The sequence below is a fragment of the Hylobates moloch genome, unplaced genomic scaffold, assembly GCF_009828535.3.
Source record: "Hylobates moloch isolate HMO894 unplaced genomic scaffold, HMol_V3 SCAFFOLD_9, whole genome shotgun sequence".
NCBI lineage: Eukaryota > Metazoa > Chordata > Mammalia > Primates > Hylobatidae > Hylobates > Hylobates moloch.
This window is the reverse complement of record NW_026652284.1, coordinates 2,566,343-2,590,070: the sequence shown is the minus strand read 5'-3', so window position 1 is coordinate 2,590,070 and position 23,728 is coordinate 2,566,343. Positions and strand designations below refer to the sequence as shown.

Genomic DNA, 23,728 nt, shown 5'->3' with positions numbered 1-23,728 from the left:
TGTCCCGGCGAGGGCCCCCCCCAACGGGGGTCCCACTCTCCAATTAGCCAACCGCTGGGCTCCTATCCCTCCACTCCTTTCCTGCCTGCCCGCCCATTTTTTAACCATTTCGTTTTTGAATTGTACTCCCAAGGGCCTTCAAGGGCGAGCAACCCACAGCCGCAGGTCCACAGACCTGGGGCCAATCAGGGAGATCGCCCCATAGCCGCAGGTTCGCAAACCCAGGGCCGGTCGGGCCGAAGGCAGAACACACGATCGTAGTCACACGTCTACGTACAGGCAAAGTCAGGCTGTTGGCCTGGCTTCTGAAAGCCCACACCATCCTCAAAGAAGACTTTTAAAACTACAAATAAAGGAGCAGCCGAGCTGTCGGCATTCCCAAAACCTCACCCACACACTGGTTCAGAAACTGAGCCACGGGCTCCCTTGGGACAGGGGCAGGGCTAGAAGGAATTCGGAGACTTCCCTGGTGGCCGCTGCTCTTCCAGGAGGGTGTGTGTCTCTGGGACGGTAAGGTTCCCTCTCTAGGAAATGTAGGGATCAGTGTGGGATTCCTTCCCATGTTTGCAATGTTCACATGACGTCATTTTACCTCCAAACCAATTTTTTTTTTTTCTGTCTGAAAGTTGTGGGAGCCCTCCGGGGAGCAGGCGGGGTCCAGTTACCCCAATTTCCACTGCCCTCCCCCCACACAGACGTTTCATCTGTGGAAGTCACACCCACACACACCACAGGGGCACGGGTATCTGTGAGCGGCCAAGTCTGCTCTGATGTTTATTTCACTATCTCCAAATGGAAAATACTGGAATTGGCTAAAAACGCCAGCCTTAAAAAGGCATCTTACTGTTAAGACGTGGGTTGGCACCACCGTTCATATGTCACTGGCCCTGAGTTCTAATCACTTCTGGACCTACACATCTCCCTTCCTAATCCCAGTGTGGTCCCCTTTGAGTCCCCAGAGGGGGCCTGTCTGGGAGGTCTCGGGTGCCAGCATTTGCTTCAGGGACGTGCGGATCAGGTGTGCACCGGGGCACCGCCTTCTGTCACCTGCTATACCTGGAAATGCCCACGCCCAGATAGTTGATATCTAAGGGATCTATGTAAATTGTGTCCCCCTGAATTCATCTGCTGAAGCCTTCACCTCCAGGACCTGAGAATGTGGCCTGAGTTGGAAACGGCGTCTTGGCAGATGTGATGAGTTAACACAGGTAAGGTGGTCTGAATCCAGTATGACTAATATCTTTACCCAAAGGGGACATGTAGACACAGATGCATATGCAGGAAGGAGCCACGTGAAGATAAAGCCAGAGACCTCGAGGGGGCTCTGTCTGCAAGCCACAGCATGGGGAAGATTTGCATCATACCCTGCCCCCCGGGGGAGAGAAACGCACGGACCCCACCCCAGAGGCTTCTACAGGAGTGAGGCCAACACCTCCATCAGGGGCTTCTGGTCTCCGGACCTGCCATCTCATGGGCAGGCCATGCAGCACGTGGCACCTTGCGGCAGCACCCCTACGGCCCTAATACGGGCTCATAAGCATCTGCCTCTCAGTCACAGCAGCGTGCCAGGTACTTTTCACTCTTCATTCACCTAAGCCGGTTTATTAGAACACAAACATAGAATGAGAACTCAACGGTTGTGTGGGTGGCAAGGTAACGTTCTCAGAGTGCCTCATCATTCACTAAATCCACCTGCGGCGTGGGACGCAACCAGCTCAAGGATGACCGCCAAAGCCCTGGCCCCCCACCACCCACAGCCTAACTTCTTTGAGAAAATCAGCAAAGCAACAGGTGACAAGGTTCTCAGAGAGTGGCTTTTCCACCTCAGCCCGGGGGTGGGGGTGGCGTGCAATTGCTCTGCTTTATCTTGGTGACCCCACATGACAGCAAATTCATCAGGGATAAGAATGCCAGTTTGGGAGAACACAGCTTCCAGGCTGGGAGCAAGGGTATGACCAGTGGAAAATCATCCACTTTCTTCAGATTCCGTCAAAGAAAAGTCCTTCCCTGCCACCAACCGCCTGGTTCTTCATGTCTGCGCCTCTTGGCTATCAGAGTACTCAGACCACAGGCTGGAGTTGGGTGGGGCCAGCAAGATGCTTCTCTTAGTTCCTCATTTAGCAGGTGGGGAAACTGAGGCCCAGAGGCCACGATGGCTTGCTCAAGGTCTCAGCAGCATCTGTGAGCCTGAGTCTGAGCCATCCTCCTCTTTCTGTGGTGCCAGGGCCCCGGCTCTGTGATGCAGGCATCTCAAAAACCTGCACATCGCTTTTCGAAAACCTCACAAAGCTACCAGGTTGAAAAGAAGGAAACTGGAGCATGCAGAAGGCACACACCATCCCTCACCTTTAGATGGCACACACCGTCCCTCACCTGCAGACCCTTAAGGGGACATGGGCAGCGCAGCCAGAGAGCAAAAATGCAAAAGGCCTACTTAGGCTCGAGCAGGTGTCTGCTCTCCTAGGATTCTGAAGTCGCCTGTGACCAAGGGAACTGAGCCCTGACCCATCCCTGCCTCTCGGCAAAGTCCAGTGCACAGGGGCCCCGCAGGACAGCCAAGTTCCCCCAGCCTCCCCCAGCCTTCCCCAGCCTCCCCCAGGCTTCCCCAGGCTTCCCCAGCCTCTCCCAGGCTTCCCCAGGCTTCCCCAGCCTCTCCCAGGCTTCCCCAGCCTCCCCCAGCCTCCCCCAGCCTCCCCCAGCATGAAGGATGCACCTGCTCCCTGAAGATGGGGGAAGCAGGAGGCCCTCCAGTCTGCAGCTGACACCTGACGTCCTGGTCACAGCTGCTCCATCAGCAGCATTGTGTGCTCTTTCCCAGGCTCAATTTCCCCTCATGTAATGCCAAGAGGATGAAGGTCTACCATGAGGTCACGTGGGTGAAGGGGCAAGGCCAGGCTGCCCTTTGCACACCTTCAGGGGGTGTCTCCAAGGACATTGGCGCTGCTTCCTGGATGTGCTTTCCCTCCTGAGGCAGGTGGAAAGCCCTCCTAACCCTGGAAGGCAGTGGGGACCTCTCCACTGTGAGGGTGTCCCCTGCCTCATGGACGTGTGGGACCCACCATTATGTATGGGCACCACTGAAGCAAGAAACCTACAGGAGCTGGACCCCTTGCTCAAAGGCTCCACTTGGAGGTCGCACCGAGAGGTGGAGTCAGCGCCTAAGCTCATATGGGATCTGGGAAGCCGCGGGCTCAGCAGTGAACACAGAAGTGGGCGGGAGACACCAACCCCAGGTAGAAACAGAGGCCGTGGAAGCAGGGCAGACACGACCCTACTCGGCTCCAGCTGAAGAATGTGTCACCAGCATCCAAGCGGGGAGGTCCTGCCCTGCAGGTGCTGGAAGTGGCTGGGGTCCCCGACCTGCCAGGGGTCACTGGAGAAATGTCAGAGCCGGGGCTCCCAGTCCCCAGGGCCAAGCTCAGGAGGACAAAGTCCCTCAGAGGGCAGCTGCCCCGGGTGGCCCTCCTGTCCTCCCCACAGCTGACATCATTCCTGATGACTGCAAGGGCCCAGGTCTCATGAGGGAATATCCCAGTGAGCAGGAGGCTGGGCCCTGTGGTGGGAGCTCTGGTGTGGGGCCAGGGTGAGGCTGGCTCCCATGGCTTGGACTACTGGACCCCGAGGCCGCCTCTCTGTGGACTGGACACCCGCCTCTGAGCGCTGAGGCTGCATCTTGTTCATCTTTGTGCGAGCTTCAAGTCAGTGCAATTGAAGTAATCCCAATGACAAAGCGAATTTTAGAGGCAAGAGAAACACACTTTTCTTCAGCCCCCCAGCTCCTATGATCATATGAATGGAGTTTGAAGGCTTTTATCAAAATGCAGCCCAGATCCCTTTTTCCATCCCTGTCCTCCTCAAAAGAAGGCAACGTGGTCTATGCTCCCAAAACGCAGGGGTCGTGATGTCCTTCTGCCATCAGAGACTTCAGTCATTTGGGCAGCTGACCTTGCCCGGAGTCCCCACTCCGGCTAAGGGGTGACCCTGCACAGCTCTCAGCTGTCCTCCTCCTCTTCCCCTTCCTCACCCCTCCTCTTCCTCCTCCTCTTCCCCTTCCTCCCCCTCCTCTTCCTCCTCCTCTTCTCCCTCCTCTCCCTCCTTCCTCCTTCCTGCTCCTCTTCCTCCTCTCTTCCTCCTCTGTCCCCGGTTCGGCTCTTGTTCTCGTCTTCTGCGCCCGTGGTCAGGTCTGAAACTCTGCGCTGAGTCCACAGGCAGCATCATCGGGGTGGAGGCTGGGATCAGGTGCAGGAGACACTCGCCTCATGACTCCCAAGCCCTGTCCACTTGGCGGAAGGTAGGACAAGCAGCACTCTCTGCATTTCCAGGAGGCCCACGCGCGCCGGGGATACTTTAGTTGTTCTTCAGATCCCACGCAGGACTTCCAGGCTGTTTTAAAATCCACTTTAAGCCTAAAGGAGGGCCCCAGCTAAGGGCCTCGCTGGAGCCCGTGGTTTTCTACGGGTGTGCAGGCTTCAGCCCCCATCCGTGGCAGCCTCGGCCGGCAGGCCAGACCCCCGGGCCCCTCTCCCCAGGCCCTTGACTCAGCGGCTGTGAGGACAGTCTCTGCCCCTCAGGCCCTGGGCAGTCATCACCGGGATTGTTGCCTCTACTGGAAAGAGAGGTGAGCCTCAGCCTCTGCGCTGGGATACGATGAAGAAGGTCCCATGTTTACCTCCAGTCTGATATCTCAGCGTTCACCCGTGTGCACCAGGAGGAAGTGAGGTCCCTTCCCCAGCAAGGCCCTGGGATGCCTGGAGCCTCTGCATTCCCCTGGTTGGGGGAGAGAGACGGAACACAAGGACATCCCTGTCCTGGGATCACTGCACAGCTCTCCTGGAGCCCTTGAGGGGCAGGGTCACCTCTGAGAGCTCAGACTTGAGACAAGGTCCACCGTGGTCTCTCCAGGAAGACAGCATGGTGCTCGTGTCCATGTGGGCAGGCATCAAAGGCCAGCAGAGAGGCGTCTTGCCCAGGAGGGCCCCTTGGGGCTCGAGTGCAGCTGGGGCTCCTAGCCGAGCGAGACTGGCGCTTCTCAGCCCCCAGCGATTCCTCATGCACTAGACAGGCTCATCAGAGGCCCACCCCATGGGACGAGGATGCTTCGAGGGGGCCCGGCAGCTCCAGTGCAAACGTAGCTCCAGGAGCCAGGGCAACTGGAACCTTCTGGAAATGGGACTTTGGCTGACCCAGGAGCCAGGGCAACTGGAACCTTCTGGAAATGGGACTTTGGCTGACCCAGGAGCCTGAGCAGCCTCTCCTCCTTTCTTTCTGCCTAGAGATTCTTGTTCCTGGGGTGGGCAGGAAGGGGCGGACTGAGCTGGCCAGCCTCTGTAGGTGGAACATGTGAGCTGTTACCAAGAAGCTCAGCAGAGACCCACTGGCAAGAGGCCCCGGAGGCCCAGCCATTTCACGTTGCTTATGTTCACGTATTTCCAGCCTGGCTCGTTGTTTTCACACAAGGTTTTATTTTTGTGCCCCTGCCCCAGGCCCTGAGACCCCCACACTCTTTGGGGGACACCTGGCTATGGCTCCCCGCCCATGGGCAAACTCCTCGGCGGCACCCCATGGCCATTGGCAGCTTCTGTCCCCACGGATCCAGAGGTGCCTGTTGAAACTGTGGAGCAACCAAGCATCCTAATCCCCCTCCGCCCCCACCCCGCACAGCACTCTCTCCAGCCTCCGCTGAGCGCCAGGGCTGAAACGAAGGCTGATAAATTAGTCTAGAGGGAAACAAGGCCGCTTCTACTTGTAAAAGGTCATTTCGACTTTGTTCTGGGTGAGGGTTTATCTCAGCTGCTGCCGCGACAGACAATGCCTGGGGCCTAAATGGCAGAAATCTTAGCTCTGCTCGTGAAATTACGGTGCTGATAAGCCGGAATGGACTTTAGAGAGATCTAAATGGGAACGGAGTGGACGTAGGTATTTTTGAACATGATTGAACAGAGACGACACAATGGGATGTACAATTAAACTGGGCATTAGCCCAGAAGGAAGGAACTCTGCCGACTCTGCCGAAAGCCAGACAAAGGGGGTTCCCGCAGCCTGCATGGGGCCGGTAATCCCTGCCCCAGCCTGGTGCAAGAGGCGCAGCCGGGACCACAGGACCAGAGTGGATGCACGAGAGCTCCTGGGCGGCTACTGCTGGAGGCTGGTGCCGTTCTTCATGCGGCAGGGGAGAGTGGGGCCCACTCACCAAGCCAGCTCCCTGGAAAGCACGGTGGTGCTGCCCACGCGTCCCAGGAGGCCACGGCCCAGTGCCACACCAAGCACTCCAGGTGGGCCTGGAGCTGCAAAAGCAAGAAGAGACCACGCTCCCCTGCACAGCAGACACACTCACGGCACCCTGGCAGCTGAGTGAGAATAGTCACTTTGAGGCAATTCTACTCACATATGTTCTAAACGACAGGAAAGGCCCAGCCAAGGCCATGCAGAACAAACCCTCCATGCAGAACAAACCCTCCATGCAGAACAAACCCTCCATGCAGCACAAACCCTCCATGCAGCAAGGGTGCCGGCTTGCAGCCATTCTCCAAAGGGCCTTCTCTAAGGCACTCAGATAAACTCTTCACCCCAGAGAGATGCTGTCCTGCGCCGACCTGGCCCCTTAAGGCAGGTGCCTTCAACCACAGCAACCCAGCCACACTGCAGCTCGGGCGTCCAGAGAATGCATGGAGTGCCCGCCCCTGCCCCGAGCAGATTCCACCCGCGTGCAGGAGGCAGCAGAGACAGGCAGCCCACAGGGGTGGTCCTCAGGTCATTGCCCCTCTGCGGGCCTCTGAGCAGTTGCATCACCCTCATCTCGGAGGCCAAGGTGGCCCGTAACACCCTGAGAGCATATTCCTACCCCAGCTGATGACCCGGCCCATGAGAATTCCTGCCACAGGAGAAGCTCTGACCAGCAGCCAGGCCTGGTGGGAGGGCAGTGGGAACTGTCGCTGCCCCCTGAGGAGCGCGAGGTTCATGTGCTCATCCCCTGACCCTCGTCCCTGACCTAGGGAGACCTCTGTGGCCTGGAACGCGTGGGACCTGTGTCTGACCCAGGGGAGGGAGGGCCACCCAGGAGCTGGCCCACAGGCCTCAGGAGGCCTCTCCAGGGAGCCACCAGGCCACAGCCGCCGACCCTCAGGAGGGGCCACCCTCCCCACCCATTCTGCTCCCTGCGAAGCCTGCTGCTGGGAAATTACTCAAAATTAAAAGATGTCAAGCGCAAATGATCTGTACTGTAGATTCTTCAGTCTTAGTGGTCCAGTTGCTTCCTGCCGCCCTCGGAGGCCTACCGCCTAGCAGCACAAAGCTAATCCCAGCACAGCCTTGCAGGGACCGCACTGTGGGTGAAGGCACCAGAGGCGAATGAGCTGCCTCTCAGGCCTGTGCCAGCCCTGCCTGGCTCATGGGGCACGCTCCTCCAGGATGCCAAGGCTGTAGGATCACCCAAGGGACAAACAGACTGAGTGCCCATGACAAGCTGGGGCCGCTGTGATGGCTGGGGGCACACAGGAAGGAGGGGCCTGCCCTGCTCACAGCCGACGTCCGGGAGCTGCAGGGGCAGAAAGGGCCTGCCTGGGGGTCGGGACCCTGGGCTCTTGTCCTGGGTCCACCCAGCCCATGGTCCCATATGACTCTTTCCCTCCCTGGGGCCCAGTTCATAACTGCACTGGGAGGGCGAGGAGATGGTGATGCCCCAAGTGGGACTCAGGTATGACAAAGAGCCCCTCCTATCTTAGTCATCACTCCATGCCCAGGGGGCACATGGCTGGTTAGCCTCAGGCCACCCTGTGCAGCTGTGGCCGGGGACGGCAGCCATGCTGATGAGCCAGTGGTGTGAAGCCCACCCCCCAGCCTCAGCGGCTGCACAGACCCCCCTGGGCAACAGTGGGGTCCCCCAGTGGCCCCAGGCACCCTCCTCTTCGCAGCCCCAGCTTTTGCTCCTTCCACCTGCCCTGCCGAGGCCTGTGGTGAGGAAAGGATCTGCTGCTACCCATCAGCCTCTGCACCTTCAGGAAAAGCCTCTCTGGGCTCCCATGGGTAGGGGAGGAAGGAAGTTCAGGGTGGGCCCCTTTCCCAGGGCCTCTTCCTGGGCTGGAGTCCTCCAAGTGCCCCACAATGATTGCTTCTTAGAACGCAGACTCCTGGGACCTACCCCAGGAACTCTAAGCTAGTAGGTAGAGAATGGGGCCTGTAATTGGGTGGGGGTCTCACAGGCTGACCACCTGGGTCAGGAACCCATACGCTTCCTGGCTGAACCCATCTCTGGGGCCACGGGCACCCTGGGGTCACTCCAGAACCCCAGCTTCAGGCAGGGGCACCCAGTGATGAACCTCACTCCCTGCCAAGTGCCGCCAGCATTCTCAGGCCCCACAAGGGCCCATGGGGCTGCGTTTGGGACCTGCTTTCAAACAAGGGGACAGCAGCTCCTAAGAAAAAGTGGGGCTGAGGTCATGTTTACGACACAGAATTCCCCCAAGCCCAGAGAGGGCCATCGGCTGTAGTGAAGTCAAGTTCCAGGGCCCGGCTAGGTCAGGGACCTGCAGAGGACAGAGCCATGTTCGGGCAGGAGCACGAGGCGCTGGGCCCAGGCAATCGGCCTGCAAGGCACAGAGTTGAGACTGCCCACCTACATGCTGTTAGTGCGGGCAGGAACCGGGTCTGGGCCCAGCTCCCGCCCCTGCTGGAGCTCACCTGTGCCTCTCCCACCTGGCGGGAGCCTGGCTGCCCCCAGTGAGCTCCTGCTGGGGTCACTGAGTGGGACCCACACCTGCCTCCAGGCCCCTGCGTGGACAAACCTGGGGGCTGGGAGCTATTTCTTCCTTCTCAGCCCCAGGTTCCCCTGTCAGAGCGAGGGTGGCTGTGTCCTAATCACAGCACAGCTGGGAGGGTCCCAGTGTAGACAGAGCCTCACAGAGACCAGGGCACACGACAGGTGCCCACCAGGCCCACACAGAGGCCACATGCCTCTGTCACACTCCCTTCATGTCCAATCCTTATTTTCCCTAAGGAAGAAAGAAAGGGAGGAAGGAAAAGGGCAGGAGGCTCCAGAGCACCCTGTTGTCACAGGGAGCCTTGGGGGACCTAGGGGGAGGCCGGGCCACGCCCCCACGCAGAAACCCTTCTCTCTCCTGCTTCTGGCAAAACCCTGAAGACGTTTTCAGGCTGGCAGCCCTGATGATGTTTTCAGGTCTCCTGATACAAGCGGCCGGTTCCTGAGTAAGGGTGGGCTCTGGGTGTCACTGGGACAGGGGGGCGGGGCGTGTGGGATGCGATTGGCAAAATACTATTTAAGAAGTTGGTATTCATAGATGTCTCTCGAATATGAAAAGAAAATATTTATTTCCTTTTTCGCTTGTGAATCAGAATGCTCTATTTAAAGAAAGTCCCCTCTGCTGGGCTGCAGCGGAGTTATTACCCCTTAAGGAAGTAAAGGAGAGCCATCAGGGAGGTATTCTTAGTCATTCTCTCTCCTTTTTTCTAAAATTCCTTATATACCCGTGCCTCCGAGCCGGGCCGAAGATAGTGCAGGATTTCATGGCATTCTTGGGCTAAAAACGTCTAGGGCTGATGTCACGGTGCCAGGGGAAATGGGAGGCCTGTGCTGTGACTCCTTCACGGCACTGCCGGCTGCTCCCGGAGCAATGCCGAGGCCCATGGGTTTCTCCGCATCCCTGTCCCCATGGTGGCCTCAGGCTCCGCACCATCCCACAGGGCCCCGTCTCTCTCCAAATCCCCATGCTGTGTGCCTCGCCAGGCTGCGGGGTGCTGGCTCCACGGGAACACTCCTCAGAGCATCCACTGGCCGGCGCGCTCACGGTTTTAGACGTGCCATGTTAGGCCTCCATAGAAACACCCAGAAGCTCCTGAGTGGGGAAGCACGGCTGAGCTTCCTGGCCTCACGCAGAACTCTCCACGCAGAGTGGAGCAGCAGAGGCGCCCAGAGCCAGGCGACATGCCAGGGCCGAGCCCACCCAACCGTGGGGGTGGCCTGGGCAGTGGAGCGTGTGTCTGGGAACCTTGGAGAGAAAGGGCAGACCAGGAACGAGTTTTGGCGTTTAGATGATAAAATGTGGGACTGAGAATACCAAGTCCTAATGTGTGGCGATCAGACGGTGGCGTGTGGCGGGGAGACGGTGGCGTGTGGCGGGGAGACGAGACGGTGGCGTGTGGCGGGGAGACGGTGGCGTGTGGCGGGGAGACGGTAGCTGGATGCCGCAGCGTCCAACCTTGATATTATCAGACCTGCCCCAGCCTCCCTCCCTGAGACTCCAGCCTATGCCGAGGTCCCCAGCACCTGACGTGGTCTGCCCCTTCCCCTCTGTTGGAATTTAAAGGATAAGGCGTAATAGGGTGATCTAAGAGCTCAGCCAATGAGCGCCGGCTGCCCCCACAGCAGGCCAACAAGGAGGGCTCATGGCGGGGCTCAGCTCCAGGGTGAAAGGGGCACGGGAGAGACAGAAGGAAGCGCCCTGCACCGGGAGGTACCAGTGAACACCTCTGCAGGACCGAGATGAGCCGGTCGTCTGCTGAGTGACTAAATGCCCTCAACAACCATCCTAAATAGCCCCTCAGTGTGCACTGAGCATTGTGGAAGGCCGGACGAGTGCTTTGGGAACCCTTGTTCCTCAGCCCTCCCACCTGTCCCTTGCCGGGCAGTCTGGTGCAGGTGCCGGACAGGACATCCAGGCGGGCTCTCCACTCCTCCTTTCTAGGTCAGCTGCTCTGGGCCCAGGCCGTAAATTAGAATCTCCTGGGAGCTTTCACATGCCTGATGCCTGAGGGGTGTGCCAGGACTTCGGGTCTGACACTGGGACGTTCCTGGGCAAACAGGGAGGTTGGTCGCCCTCCCTGGCCCCAGCCCAGCATCTCCGAGGCAGGCCTGGCACCTGTATTTCCCATGCTCCCCAGGCAACACCAACACGCAGTGAAGGGGAGCCCGCAGCCCCCAGCCTCTGCCCTCGGGTCTCAGGCACCCGGGAAAGACTTGGGAGCTTTCCTGACCACCCTCTCCCCCGGTACGGACCGACATGTGGGAGGGGTACTCACTCTTACATTTTTCTACCCACTCAGCGACATTGTTGGGGGCCGGGGGCTTGCACCTCCTCCCCGGCTGGGTGGGCGCACTTCTCAGAATATGCCTGAGCCGTGGGAGCTCCCTGGGTTGAGCCTTCCTTGCCTGCCATCCTGGGGTTCCCCAGAGCCGGATGGGATGGAGAGTCCGGAGGTCCATGGCTGTGGACAGCTCCAGGGGTGTAAAGGGAGCACCCAGCCCACTGAGCAGTGGGCGCTGGACACACAAGTTCTGCTTCTACAGAGGAGGGCTATGTCAAACACTTCTGGGTTCAAACCAGCCTCTGGTGGCTGGCAGGTGCCCCTTCTTCCTGAATCTCAGAGCCATGAGGCAGCCTGGAGATCTCCTAGGAATGGCTAGACCCGGCACTGGTGGGAGCTGCCGCTCCATCCCCTTGGGGGCCGAGCAGGAGCCCGAAGCCTCAGGAGGTCAGCCCTGGAGGCGGGGCGGGCAGGAAGGCAGCGCAACCTTCCATAGCTGCAGGGAACATTGGTGACTCTCCCAATGCCTGCAACACACCCAGAGCTGCCCCCTCGTAAGCTGCTGCATCTGCTGGGTACTCGTTGTCTGGCCGCTGTGTCTGCTGGGTACTCGCCGTCTGGCCGGGTCCTTCCTAAACTCAGCTGTGCACATGAATCACCAGGGATCTCACTCAATTGCATGTGGTGACTCAGTGAGTCCGGGAGGGGGGCCAATGTTCTTCATTTCCAACAAACCTGCAGGGAGGCCAGCACTGCTGGCTCAGGGACCACACTTTGAGCACCGAGGGTCTTTATGGCAACAAGGCAGCCAGGTGTGTCTGTCTCTGGGTTGATCTTGGTTTCCTGTTTGCTCATGAGGCCACAGGGACTGAAAGGGACTGAAGCAGAGTCCCAGGAGCCTCTACAATCCCTCCTGGGCAGGAGCTGAGGCTTGGTTAAAACAGGGTCGCTTTTGCCTGGGCTCAGACCTGTGGCCAAGCTCACCTTGGTTCCCCAGCCCAGGACCCACGGAGGGGTCTAAGTCCAGCTCCTGCACCAGCACCAAGCCCTGCCCACTGCCATGAAAACTGTAGAAAGGCGGAGCCTCCAATAAGACCTGCTACTTCCCCAAACCCAGTCCAGAAGCCACATCCTTCACGAAGAGATTGCCCAGTCGGAACATGAGCAGTCCAGAGCGTGAGGTCTGGATGGAGGGGCTGACTCTTTAGGGTCTCCTCCTAACACCCTGAGCCTGGTCATTAATCCAGAGCCTGGAAGTGTCTCTCCAGGATCTTCTGGCTCAAAATCTAGCCGGAACTCCCAGAGAAGCAAGGCCCGCAGGCACCCAACCTGCATGCCCCAAGAGAGCCAGCTCCAAAAGCTACCGAGCCCAGAAGGGCTGGCGACACAGATGACCCCCATCCTTAGAGGCCAAGGCTCTGTCTAGGACTTTAGGCAAAAATTAAGCTGTGGGGGCTATTTGTGTGTGCAAGCTCACACACAATCTCCTGCAGCAAATCATGTTAATATTTGCTGGTGAGAGGACGTTCAGGAGGAAGGGAGAAGGGATTGGGGTTTGTGTGTGGGAAGGGGTGGCCTGGGTGATTCCCTACCCTACCCTGTGGACCTGGCCACATCACAAAAACCCTGGAGCAAATTTGCCATTGCCCCTCCTGCCATCGGACTGAACTGGGTCTCAGCACTTGGGGTCCTCCAGTGCTCCCTGGTACGTGGGGAAGCTGGTTCTGGGTACTGCATTTTTTTTTTTTTTTTTTTGAGATGGAGTCTCACTCTGTCACCCAGGCTGGAGTGCAGTGGTGTGATCTCAGCTCACTGCAACCTCCACCTGCTGGGTTCAAGCAATTCTCCTGCCTCAGCCTCCCGAGTAGCTGGGACTACAGGCATGCACCACCACGCCCAGCTAATTTTTTGTATTTTTAGTAGAGACGGGGTTTCACCATGCTGGCCAGGCTGGTCTCGAACTCCTGACCTTGTGATCCACCTGCCTTGGCCTCCCAAAGTGCTGGGATTACAGGCGTGAGCCACCACGCCCGGCCTAGGTGCTGCATTTTTATGCCTGCCTCACGGTGCCTTTAAAAGCCCATCATGGACATTTGTGCTGTGATGTCGGAGACTGAAGCCCCATAGCACTGTCCCTCCTGCTGTCCCAGGGAGCCAGATGCCTGGCTGGGCTGCCCTCACCCTGCTCCATCGTCATCCTATCACTTGGGACCAAAATGGACCTGCCAATGTGTTTCTCATTTCTCCCACTCAGGAACAGAAGAGCATCAGTATTCCAAATACATGTAGGGGGACAGGCCTGTGTCCACAAAAGAGGTTTTACTTCCTTGCAAATCCTGCCTTTCTTCAAGGCTGGGCGTTTGGGATAAAATTCCATATTACATGTGAGGACATTTCTCATCTTCTCAGAGTGCAGGCTGTACTTGCTGTCACCCATCCCTGGCTGCTGTGTAGCTCCTGGCCCACAGGGGAGACTGGCAGGTCCTGGCCCTGCCAAAGGCTCTCAGTGGGCTCTGGGGACCCAGGAGGCACCGGTTTGGGGGTCCCATGATGGCAGTGCCAGGGAATTGGTGTGGCCCAAGGCCTCTGGGCTGACCCCAGAGCTTCCCACAGGCCCTGGCCCAGATTCAGTGCATTTGTTGATTGAACAAATAAACACACATTAATATTCAGTAAATAACACCGGGGGTGAGGTCGTCCACTTCAGTACATTCTTCAAATAATTGAAACCCCATCAATTCACATTAACATTTTTCACCTGGCCTCTTCAGCAGAGGCAGAGGCACTTACTCATCAGCGTTCTGATTACAGGCGGGGCCGCTGATGCCTTCGAGAGCCTTTCTGGGGAGACACAGTCAACAAAGCAACAAGCAGACCTTGGGTGGGAGACAGTGGTGGATGCAGTGAGCAAAGTGCCCCCAGTGCCTCCCCTGGGGGTCCTTCGGGATCCCACCCCAGCAGGCCCCGAGCTGCGGGGCCCTGGACACACAGCTGAAGGCCCAGCCGGGGGCAGGTGGCCTCCCCAGTGCCTCACCCACGGCCTCCTCCCTCTGGGCTGTCACCGGGCAGCCACCTCTTAATTAGCAAAATAAACAGCGCGATGATAAATGTCACGATTTACTCAACAAATGATGGAAACCACTGTTTTTGCAGACCCCAGGGAGAGCGAATGTGCTCACGGGTGATTCCCTCCAGGCAGGTGGGCTTCGGTGGCGGCAGGCGGGGTGTGGTATTTGGGAAGAGACTGAGCCCGGCTGTGTCCAGACGGCGGAGGTCAGGAATTTCGGGTGCCCTTCCTGACGACCCCCTCCCTGAGATGAAGCCCAGGGGGCCGTTTCCACACCCCTGGGGCACACACACGGCCATGCACAGAGTGAGCCCCCAGGTCGGGGGTGGGGCATCTGACTCAGGGCACATCTCAGGATGCCCCCACAGCACCGAGGAACAAAGTGGGTTTAGTCAGTGACTATTCCTAATACACAGGAGGGAGAGAGGAGGGGGCAGCCCTCCCCAGTCAGTGTCAGCCTCGGTGTAGAAGGAATGCAGGCTTCTAACCAGCGACTGAGGCCGGAGGAAACTCAGCTCCTGACCCCCAGCCTCATTCCTGCGTTGCTAACAGAAATCTCCCGCTTGAAGTCAGGCTGCCCCACGACCTTGAACCCAAAGCTCGTGGGTGCCTCACGTGCTGCCCGCCCCGTCCCTTGTCCCCAGGGAGTCGTGCTATCATCTACATCAGCCCCACGTCAGGGAGAGAAGAGCCCCCGACCCTCCCCAGTCATCCCAAAGCCGAGTGTTGCCTGGCACTGTGTCTCTTGCTATAAAAAGGGAAAGGAAATTCGACCTTCTGATTTTATTTCAATTGAATTGTCCAGGACAAAAACTTTGTTCTCAGAGTAGAAAGAAAATGGTTTCCATGGTGTCCCAAAATGACAGTAAGAATAATCCACATGACTTTTATTTCAAACCTGTCCTTCAAGAGACGCACACCCTGTTCCTGCAGGGGCTGCTGCCTGGCGAGATCCCTTTGCTCACGCCACTCCCAGACCCCCTCTCCTCCAGGGGAACCCCGCTTCTGAGCTCAGAGTGGCCACAACACCGTGCTCCTGGCCACCACGGAGGGAGGCCAAAATGACACCGATCCTTCTCGGATTTTGCTTATCTTTGCTAAAATATCTTTACTTGTTCTTTTTCAGTAAATAAATACCGTGGACATTACAGTAAAGTCAAATCACTCTGATTCGTAACACTTAATTACCAGTGTGAAAGTGAACAATTATATATATGAAATTCAGGACCATCAGAGATGACACGCATGCATGGGCTGTCGCAGGCCTGACCTGGGATCTGGCTGGTGTGATGCTAGCACCCATTTTTCTCTGTCCCAGGCCTGACCTGGGATCCTGCTGACGTGACGCTGGCACCCATGTTTTTCTCTGTCCCAGGCCTGCTCTGGCCGAGCTCACTGCAGGGCACGGAGGGGAAGGGCTTGCAGGGCCGCTTGTTGGTGTGAGTGGCTTGGGAAGGGGACTCAGCAGAAGGTCCTTCTCGTGTCTGGAACTACAGAGGGATCCCAGCCCTGAAGCCTGGTGTTCCTGTCCTGTCTAAGGCCCCTGTTCACAGCACTCGGAAGACAGGCCAGGCAGTCGGCAAGAGGAAGAAATCCTCAGAGAAAGAGTCACCCGCAAGTCACTTCTCCCTCTAGGGCCACCTCAGGGAAGGCAAAAACCAGGGGAAAACAGCAATCAGCTCTTTCGGGACAGGTGGAAAATTCTGGGAAGGCTGCATAAGGGGAAGATGTCAGTTTTCCTGCCCACAGGCCCCAACTGAGGTGGCTGGAGGTGGGGAGAAACCTCCTTGATTGACGGACATCATTCATTTCAGGCAGATGTGGCTGCCACCTAATTCCCGCCCCCTGCTTCCTCCTCTCCCTCCTTCTCAGAGGAGGTGGTGGCTTCCTGCCCAGTTCCAATGTCAGCTCCCGAAGGCACCGACGCACATGGCTGCCCCCCACCCTATCTGATAGAAGCAACAAAACTCAAAGGTGGTCCCAAAGCCAGGGAGTCGGTGCCCGAACTCACAAGGAAAACAAGGTCAGGCAAGGTCTTGCTGGGTGCGCGGGGAGCACCAATTGAGGGCATCGGGGGGAGAGTAAATATTTCTAAGCGCCGGCAGGAGGGGTATCTATCAGGTGGCCACCGTGGAACAAAGCCCTCTGCAGAAATGGGAGGTGCGCCGTGAGGAAAGCGCGTTCCCTCACGTACACACACACCCGGGATAAACACACCGCAAAGTCAACAGGCACCGGCAGGCAGCGGCGCAGCCTGCACCGGGCCTGGCACTACGCGGACATCGTGATACGGGCCCTTTCTTTAAAAAAAAAAAAAAGCAAATAGAAACTTGTATCAGAGTAGACAAGGACAAAGTCACCTGAAGGTCATCCAAAGTGCTACCTGCAGGGCCCCTGGACCTCTCACATCCACAAGCCACCTCCTAATTGAACAGTCCAGACCTTTCTAAGTGTGACGAACAAACACCCTTGAATTCCTCTCCCACACACCAGGCAGGGCGGGACAGGCCACTTCTGCCAAAGTTACTTCCACTGCACAGCCAAAGACGAATATTGCTAGAAAAATGCTCTCCTTGGTCCCATGAGGGGCCTGTAGGGCCATGAAGCTGGGCAGTGTCTCCACCGACGTCTTCGACTCCAAACTCTCTCCCTGTCCTGCCTCACTGGGGCCCCTGGCCAGTCTCTCCCGAAGGTGACCCGACCTTGGGCCCACACACACTGTCCTCTGCCTCTCTATGGGAGGGTACACCCATTCCACAGGGGCTGCCCGTAGAGCTGCAGCTTCAACCCTGCTGGACGGCTGCGGACTCTGCCGTGCGTTTCTTCAGGCACCGGGACCCCCACGGCACTGTAAAGGCAGGGAGGCTTTAAGCTGACACTCGGGGAGCAGCTCCTGCGTCCCCCTATATCTTTGACAAGGAGCCACACAGGACTCTGTGAGCTACCAAGGACCACGTCTGCCTTCTGGGAGCTGCCAAGGTGCCCTGGTCTCCTTGCCCAGGGAGGATGCACTCAGCTCTGCAGGGTTCGGGCAGCCTCTGGCCCCCAGGCTGGCAGTGTTCTTACAAAGGGCTCTTAATGCCCCCAGCCCGGGGAGGTGCTCAAGGGCTGTTGGTGGCCACAGGAACCTCCCCAGGGCCTATCTGAGTTGGGGCAGGCCTGAGAGTGAGCATGGACCTGGCTGGGGACTTCTCCAGAGCCACGAGCGGCCAGGAGAGCAGGTGGGCAAGACGCAGGACCCTGCCCCCACCCATCTGGGGGTCCTCTTCCCCGCTCAGGCCATTTGCCCATGAGGAGCCCACCTCTATCCGGGCACTTCAGAGGCTGGGAGGCACAGGGGGAATCCGACTGGTGTTCCCATTTTCCACCCAGGCAGGGGCCCTGCCAAAAATACCACCGACAATTGGCTGTGTGGGGCCGGCAGAAAGGCCAGGGCCCACCATGAAGTGCACTTTGTGTGGGGGAGTGGGGCTCTTAGTCCCCGTAGGACCACTCGAGGGCCCCCAACACCGGGGCCTAGCGTCCCTCACAACCCGGGCAGGACGCTCTGGGTGCTCCCCTCTCAGAGCCGCCCCAGGGACGCCCTCTCTCCTGACCCCTGCAGCAAGATCACCCAGCCAGCCTCAGACCCTCAAGGCCAGTCACGTTGCGGTGGGAAAATTTAAACAGCCAGCCATCCCCCCTGGCAGGATGGGGCCTGTGCCCCTGGAGTTGGAGAAGCTGAGGCTGCTCTTAGGCCACTGGCTGACCGGGGCAGGCGGGGAAGGCGGCAGCCGGGGTAGCGTGGCCACCGGGTGTGATTTGTGACCGCTCCACACTGCCCTGGCCTGGAACGAAGCCCTGGAGTGCAGCCGCCTGTTCTGGGACTTCCTATTAATCTCCCTGCCCTGCCGCGATGGCGTGTTCGCGCCTGGGATCCGGCGGGAAGCACGGATGTTTGAAGACATGAGCTCATGACAGACATTTCCGGGAGAGAGTGGGCGTGGCCCACGAGGACCTCTGATGCTTTCTGCGTCGCGTCAGGCGAGCTGCAGGATAAAATAGGCTGGGAAATGTGACATTTGAACGCTCTCTCTGGCCGCGCCTCCCGCCTCGGGCAGCGGCTGCTCAGCTCCGCTTTATAAATAGATTGAACACGAGATAAATGGCCGTGATCAATCATGCTCAGACGCAATCGCTCACCTCCCATCCGAAGTCCGTCTCCTTTGCCGCCGCCCGGGGCACCACCATGCAGGGGCCCAGCCTCTCCCCGGCTTCCATCTTCCTCTTGGCCCAGACCCCCAGGCCAGCCCCTGGGATAGAGGACTCGCGGAGCTCGAAGTCTGGTGGGATCGGAATGTCTTCAGGAATGTAGACAGGGGCCTCATACGGCGAGCCCTCCTTGGGGGTGAAGTCCTCGCTGGTGGGGAAGGGGGACGGTGGCCCCACAGGGATGGGCGACATGGCACTGTCCTCGGCCTCGTCCTCTGCGCTGTGGCTGGCCAGCAGGTCTCGGTTGGGCTCATACATATTATTTACAACGTCACCGTCACCTAAAGGAGACAACGCAGTGTCAACCTCTGCAGCACATGCCCCACCCAGTGTGTACAGCTCAGGGAGCGCCTGGGACTCGGGCGTCAATGGGGACTGAGGGTGCTCAGGGGCCCAGAAGGCCCGGCTGCCATCCCTGCCGGGGAGATGCTGCCTCCACTCTGCCCTGAGCCCAGCTGCCATCACTCGATGTCAGAGGCTCCAGGGGATGGGATCCTACCAGGCTCCTTTGGGGCCAACATTTCTGATGGGATGGCACAGCCCGGCACACCCTGGCTCACCCACCCTGGCTCCCACAGCCACCTGAGGATGCGCCGGTTGGTCCTGCCCTAGGGGAACTAGGGAAGGAGCTGCCTGTGCCTTGCAAGCTTGGGGACAGCCGGTGAAGCTGTCACGTGTGGCGGCTGACCCAGGGCTGGCTGATGGTGAAATATTTGCACCGGAACATTCCAAATGTCCTCTGTAGCCTTGGAAATCAGGGACGGCAAAGTCCTAATTGCCTGGGAGGACTCAGAATTTGGGTGAATGTGAAATGTGCTCAGTGCTGCTTCCCTGCACTTGGGCCGCAGGCTGGACATCCCTGCACTTGGGCTGCAGGCTGGACATCCCTGCACTTGAGCCACGGCCTGGACATCCCTGCATTTGGGCTGCAGCCTGGACATCCCTGCACTTGGGCCGCAGGCTGGACATCCCTGCACTTGGGCCGCAGGCTGGACACGCACTGGGGTAGGGCCGGCTGGGTCTTGGGGAGGCTCATGGAAGTTCCTGATGATCTCGACACAGGCTAGGAACAGGCCTGCTGAGGTCATGGATATCGGAGTCATGGGGCCCCAGGTCACTGAACTGAACAATAAGCAGATGCCCAGTTTGTCTGTCTGGGGTAGGCCTTTGTGGTCCGTCCTAAGAGAGGGTGGGTGACAAGATCGTGCGTGCAGCTGAAGATATACCAGAGTATAGCCCGAGGCACAGGGGGAGATGGGCAGGGCGAGGAGGAGTCCGGACAGGAAGAAAAGCAAAGCCCTCCACCCAGTGCAGCCAAACCAGGACTCAGGCAGGCGAATGTTCACAGTGGCAGATTCACCATCGCCAGAAGGCAGAAACAGCCCAAACGTCCGTCTGCGAGGGAATGAAGGAACGGATGAGTAGTGGATGGTACCTCCCCTCCCCAAGGAGGAAGGCAGCCTGGACCAGCCCCGGATATTCGGCACTCAGCGTAGGAAGCTGATGCAGAGGGTCACACCTGTGGCACCACCCCTCCCCAAGGAGGAGAGCGGCCCTGGCACGCACAGCCTGGACCAGCCCTGGACATGCGCCACTCGGCGTAGGAAGCCCATGCAGAGGGTCACACCCGCCTGGCCGCGTTTAGACGACTCATCCAGCACAGGCCCCCAGAGACAGACGCAGATGGGAGATTTCGGGGACCGGGGTGGGGGTGACGGCGAGAGGCCCAGGTCTCCTTTCGGGGTGACGAGGTGTCCGGAAACTAGAGAGGGGGTGTTTGCACTGCTGGGGGAACGGCTCAGTGCCGCTGAATCGCCCCATTTACAGCGGTTGAATTCTGCCTCCATAACATAAAAAAGGCAGGCGCGAGTGTTAGGTGGGGAGCAGAGGGAAGGGGCAGGCGGTGGGGTGAGCTCCGTCACCCTGACCTGATCTAGATCTCTCCACGAAAGTCCCTCCTTCTGTGGCTGCCTCGAGGACCCGTGAAAGCGACTGGACCCCGGTCCTGCTGGCCCTCGCCTCCCGGCCCCCGACCCGCACCCTGTGGTTGGCTGGGGAAACAGAAGCCTCTCTAAGGAGACCAGAACTTTTAAGTACAGGAAAAATGACTTCAGATTCCTCACACTGGTTGCAAACAGATCAGCACAAGAAGTAGCAAAATGCTTTCTTTCAAAAGAAACCAAAGTCTTGGGGGGAAAAGTCGTAAGGAAAACACTTATTTAATTTATCAGCATTCAGAGAAGTAATTATTATGTTTTAAGTGGCCAACGGGTCCTTTCTAATTGACGCGGCGGATCCTTTCAGAGACGCAGCCACAGAACTGCCGCTGTTGTTCCTCCGCCCTAAAGACCTGAAGTTGTTTAGGTTTGAAAGAGCACCCCCATAAGCCCCGCCCCACTGACTGTATGCAGCAGAAAGGTAAATTGGGGGGGCGGGGTAATTAACATGGCATCTTATTATTCGGAACTGGTAACTGCACGGAGCTCGCAAACAAAGTCGGGTTGGAGGCCGAAGCTCCCTCGATGCACTCCTTAACTCCTTTCGGGCGTGGGCGCCTCTTTCTGAAGGACAAGTAGGAATTAGAACCCCAGGTGTTTCTGGGAGTTCCGCTGGAGCCCGAAGCGGGCAGCGTCCGCATCAGGCGCATATCCGTTGCAGGGCTCCGTTTAAAACATGGCTTTTTTCTGTTTGAATTCTACTTCCCAAAAGCCCTGACCCGCTGGAGGAAAATCAGCGCTTTAAGGGCATGTTTAATTTACTGGCCAAGCAAACAGCTTAGGAGAGAAAGGTAGTGTTTCCTGCTGATTAAAGGCAGGCCTGTGCATCGGGCCCCCGGCCTCCCTTCCCCGGCGGTCACGGGGTTAAGCGATTGCCCGCAGCCTCCAGGAAAAACCCGTTTCATTTTGCTGTCCCTGTTGCTGGGGGAGAGGGAGCTCTTCTTTCAAGGGTGGGTGAGAGGAGGGCTAATTAGTGTGCAGAAAACATTTTGAGAAAATGAGGTGCAGAGAACAGCCCTAAAGCCCGGAGAAAGCGGGAAGCCTGCATGGAGGCTTCAGCAGGGCCTGGGCCCACAAATCGCTCGCTCTCCTGCGCAGAGGCTCCATCAGATCAGGCACAAATCACTCGCTCTCTGGGGTCCCCGGGGCAACCAGAGCCGGGAGATCAGAGTCAGCCCTTCTCTGCCCTGAGCTCTAGCCAGGATGCCCCTGAGAGGGTCAGCAAGGTCAGGAGGCTGCCCGACCCTCTACCCTGCTGGACAGGCTTGTTCTGGATGTGGGCATCTTTTCACTGAGGTCCCGAGACCCTACCACCCAGGCCTCTGTGACAGGGGTGTGCATTTCCGGCAGGCACTCTCTTGCAGGTCAGCATGCAGGGCCAGCATCGTGTATGACTTTGGAGATGCAGGCTGGGTAACAGCATGCGACTGACTTGTCGGGAGACCTGACATCCTTTATTTGGGATTTGCCATTATCTCATTCCAGGGTACTGAGGCCATCATTTCTAGAATTTCTATGGGGAGACCTATGGAATTATAAAAGCAAGGAGGGGGGTGGGGAGGCAGGGCGCTCAGGAGGGAAGAGGCGGACTTGGCTGGCAGGGAGCTGGGTGACCCCGAGTCGGGGCCAAGGCCATCCCTTTCTGCCCGTGAAGCACCTGCCGAGCTGCCAGTTCCAGCCAAGTCTGTGTTCTCGGGGATCTTCACGGAGAGGCCCCACTTTGAGTCTTGTCACACACACGTATGAGTGATCATCATTTGATCGCATAATACAGGTCAGGGAGGTGAAGAAACCCTGCTGCCGCCCCGGGCTGGGACACAGACCGAGCTGACCAGGAGCTCACGGTGACCTCGGCCCCTCACACTGCCCCTGGGATCCACCACAACTCTGGGTTTAGGGCTGCGTCTCATTCAGCCTCACAGTGGGAGCCTTCTGCACCCCTCACCTAGGCTATAGGAAATGATCCTGGAACAGAGGCCACCCCCACCATCTCCCAAGAGAGCCATATCCAGAAAGCAAATCTATGGCCAGGGTTTTGGGGTCTGGAGAGAGAGAGAGAAGAGGCCACAGATCAGGAACACTGTGCTAAACCGGCCAGGACAGGAGCCCAACAGCCAACAGGGGATCCCTCACCACCGTCCACCTGCCAGGGCCACGAGAGCCGTGCCCTCAGAGGGGGATTATCAACACGACCACCCCTTCCCCGCAGGCCGAGCGCTGAGCAGCTCTGTGGCAGGGATGGGCAGATTTCAGCCTAGATTCTTGGCCAGAGGGAGTCCAAGGGGGTTTTTCGGAGTCGGTATCTGCCTGGCTGTGCTTCCTCCTTCATGATGTGGTTTTAAGGAGAAGCCATGAGGCCTGCAGGCCCCACTGGGCAGGAAAGAGGCACTGTGCGGCGGCTGGCAGGGAAGGGCGGCCCCCAGAGTGCGTGTGAATGTGAGCATCCCATGCATATCCGTGTGTAAGCGTAAGACCGTGTAAGCATGTGACCGCGTGTGTAAGCATGTGACTGCATGTGTAAGGCCATGTGTAAGACTGCCTGTGTAAGCATGTGTAAGACCGTGTGTAAGACCATGTGTAAGACTGTGTGTGTAAGACTGCGTGTGTAAGGCCTTGTGTAAGACTGCATGTGTAAACGTGTAAGACTGTAAGACTGTGTGTGTAAGACCGTGTGTAAGACTGTGTGTAAGACTGCATGTGTAAGACCGTGTGTAAGACTGCATAAGGCCATGTGTAAGGCCGTGTGTAAGGCTGCGTGTGTAAGACTGTAAGACTGCATGTGTAAGACTGTGTAAGACTGCGTAAGACTGTGTGTGTAAGACCGTAAGACTGCGTAAGACTGCGTGTGTAACGCCGTGTGTAAGACTGCATGTGTAAGACCATAAGACTGCATGTGTAAGACTGCGTGTGTAAGACCATGTGTAAGACTGCGTGTGTAAGACTGTGTAAGGCCGTGTGTAAGACTGCATGTGTAAGGCCGTGTGTAACGCTGTAAGACTGCGTAAGACCATAAGACTGAATGGGTAAGACTGTGTGTAAGACTGCGTGTGTAAGGCCGTGTGTAAGACTGCGTGTGTAAGGCCGTGTGTAAGACTGCATGTGTAAGCAGAGGGCCTGGTTGGGAATCTGCAAAGGTGTCCAGGGCAACCTCAGCTGACCCCAGCCTCTATGCGGCCTCTGGGTTGGGAAACGCTGTTGCCTTCTGTCTGGAGACCCCTCAGGAGGAAGGGTCTCCCGTCTGCTGGGTGAGGGACTGAAGTTTGGGCCCCCTTGCCTCCCTCCCTCAAGGGCAAGGCAGCAAATGGTACTCGGCTGCCCCAGGCTGCCCTCGTCCAGGCCCCATGCGGGTTCCCTGGGGGCCTCCTGATGCCGGCCT

The 23,728-nt window shown here is 58.1% G+C and overlaps 1 protein-coding gene across 1 annotated transcript in view; it reads right to left on the bottom strand.

The window, feature by feature from the left end:
* PRDM16 (PR/SET domain 16) overlaps positions 1-18,583 on the bottom strand; it is a 238,905-nt gene extending 220,322 nt beyond the window's left edge. Inside the window, exon 1 of the mRNA XM_058444047.1 lies at positions 18,287-18,583. Coding sequence (XP_058300030.1) covers positions 18,287-18,547 — 261 coding nt within the window. The 5' untranslated portion in view covers positions 18,548-18,583. The remainder of the gene's footprint in view (positions 1-18,286) is intronic.
* Positions 18,584-23,728: the final 5,145 nt, after the last annotated feature.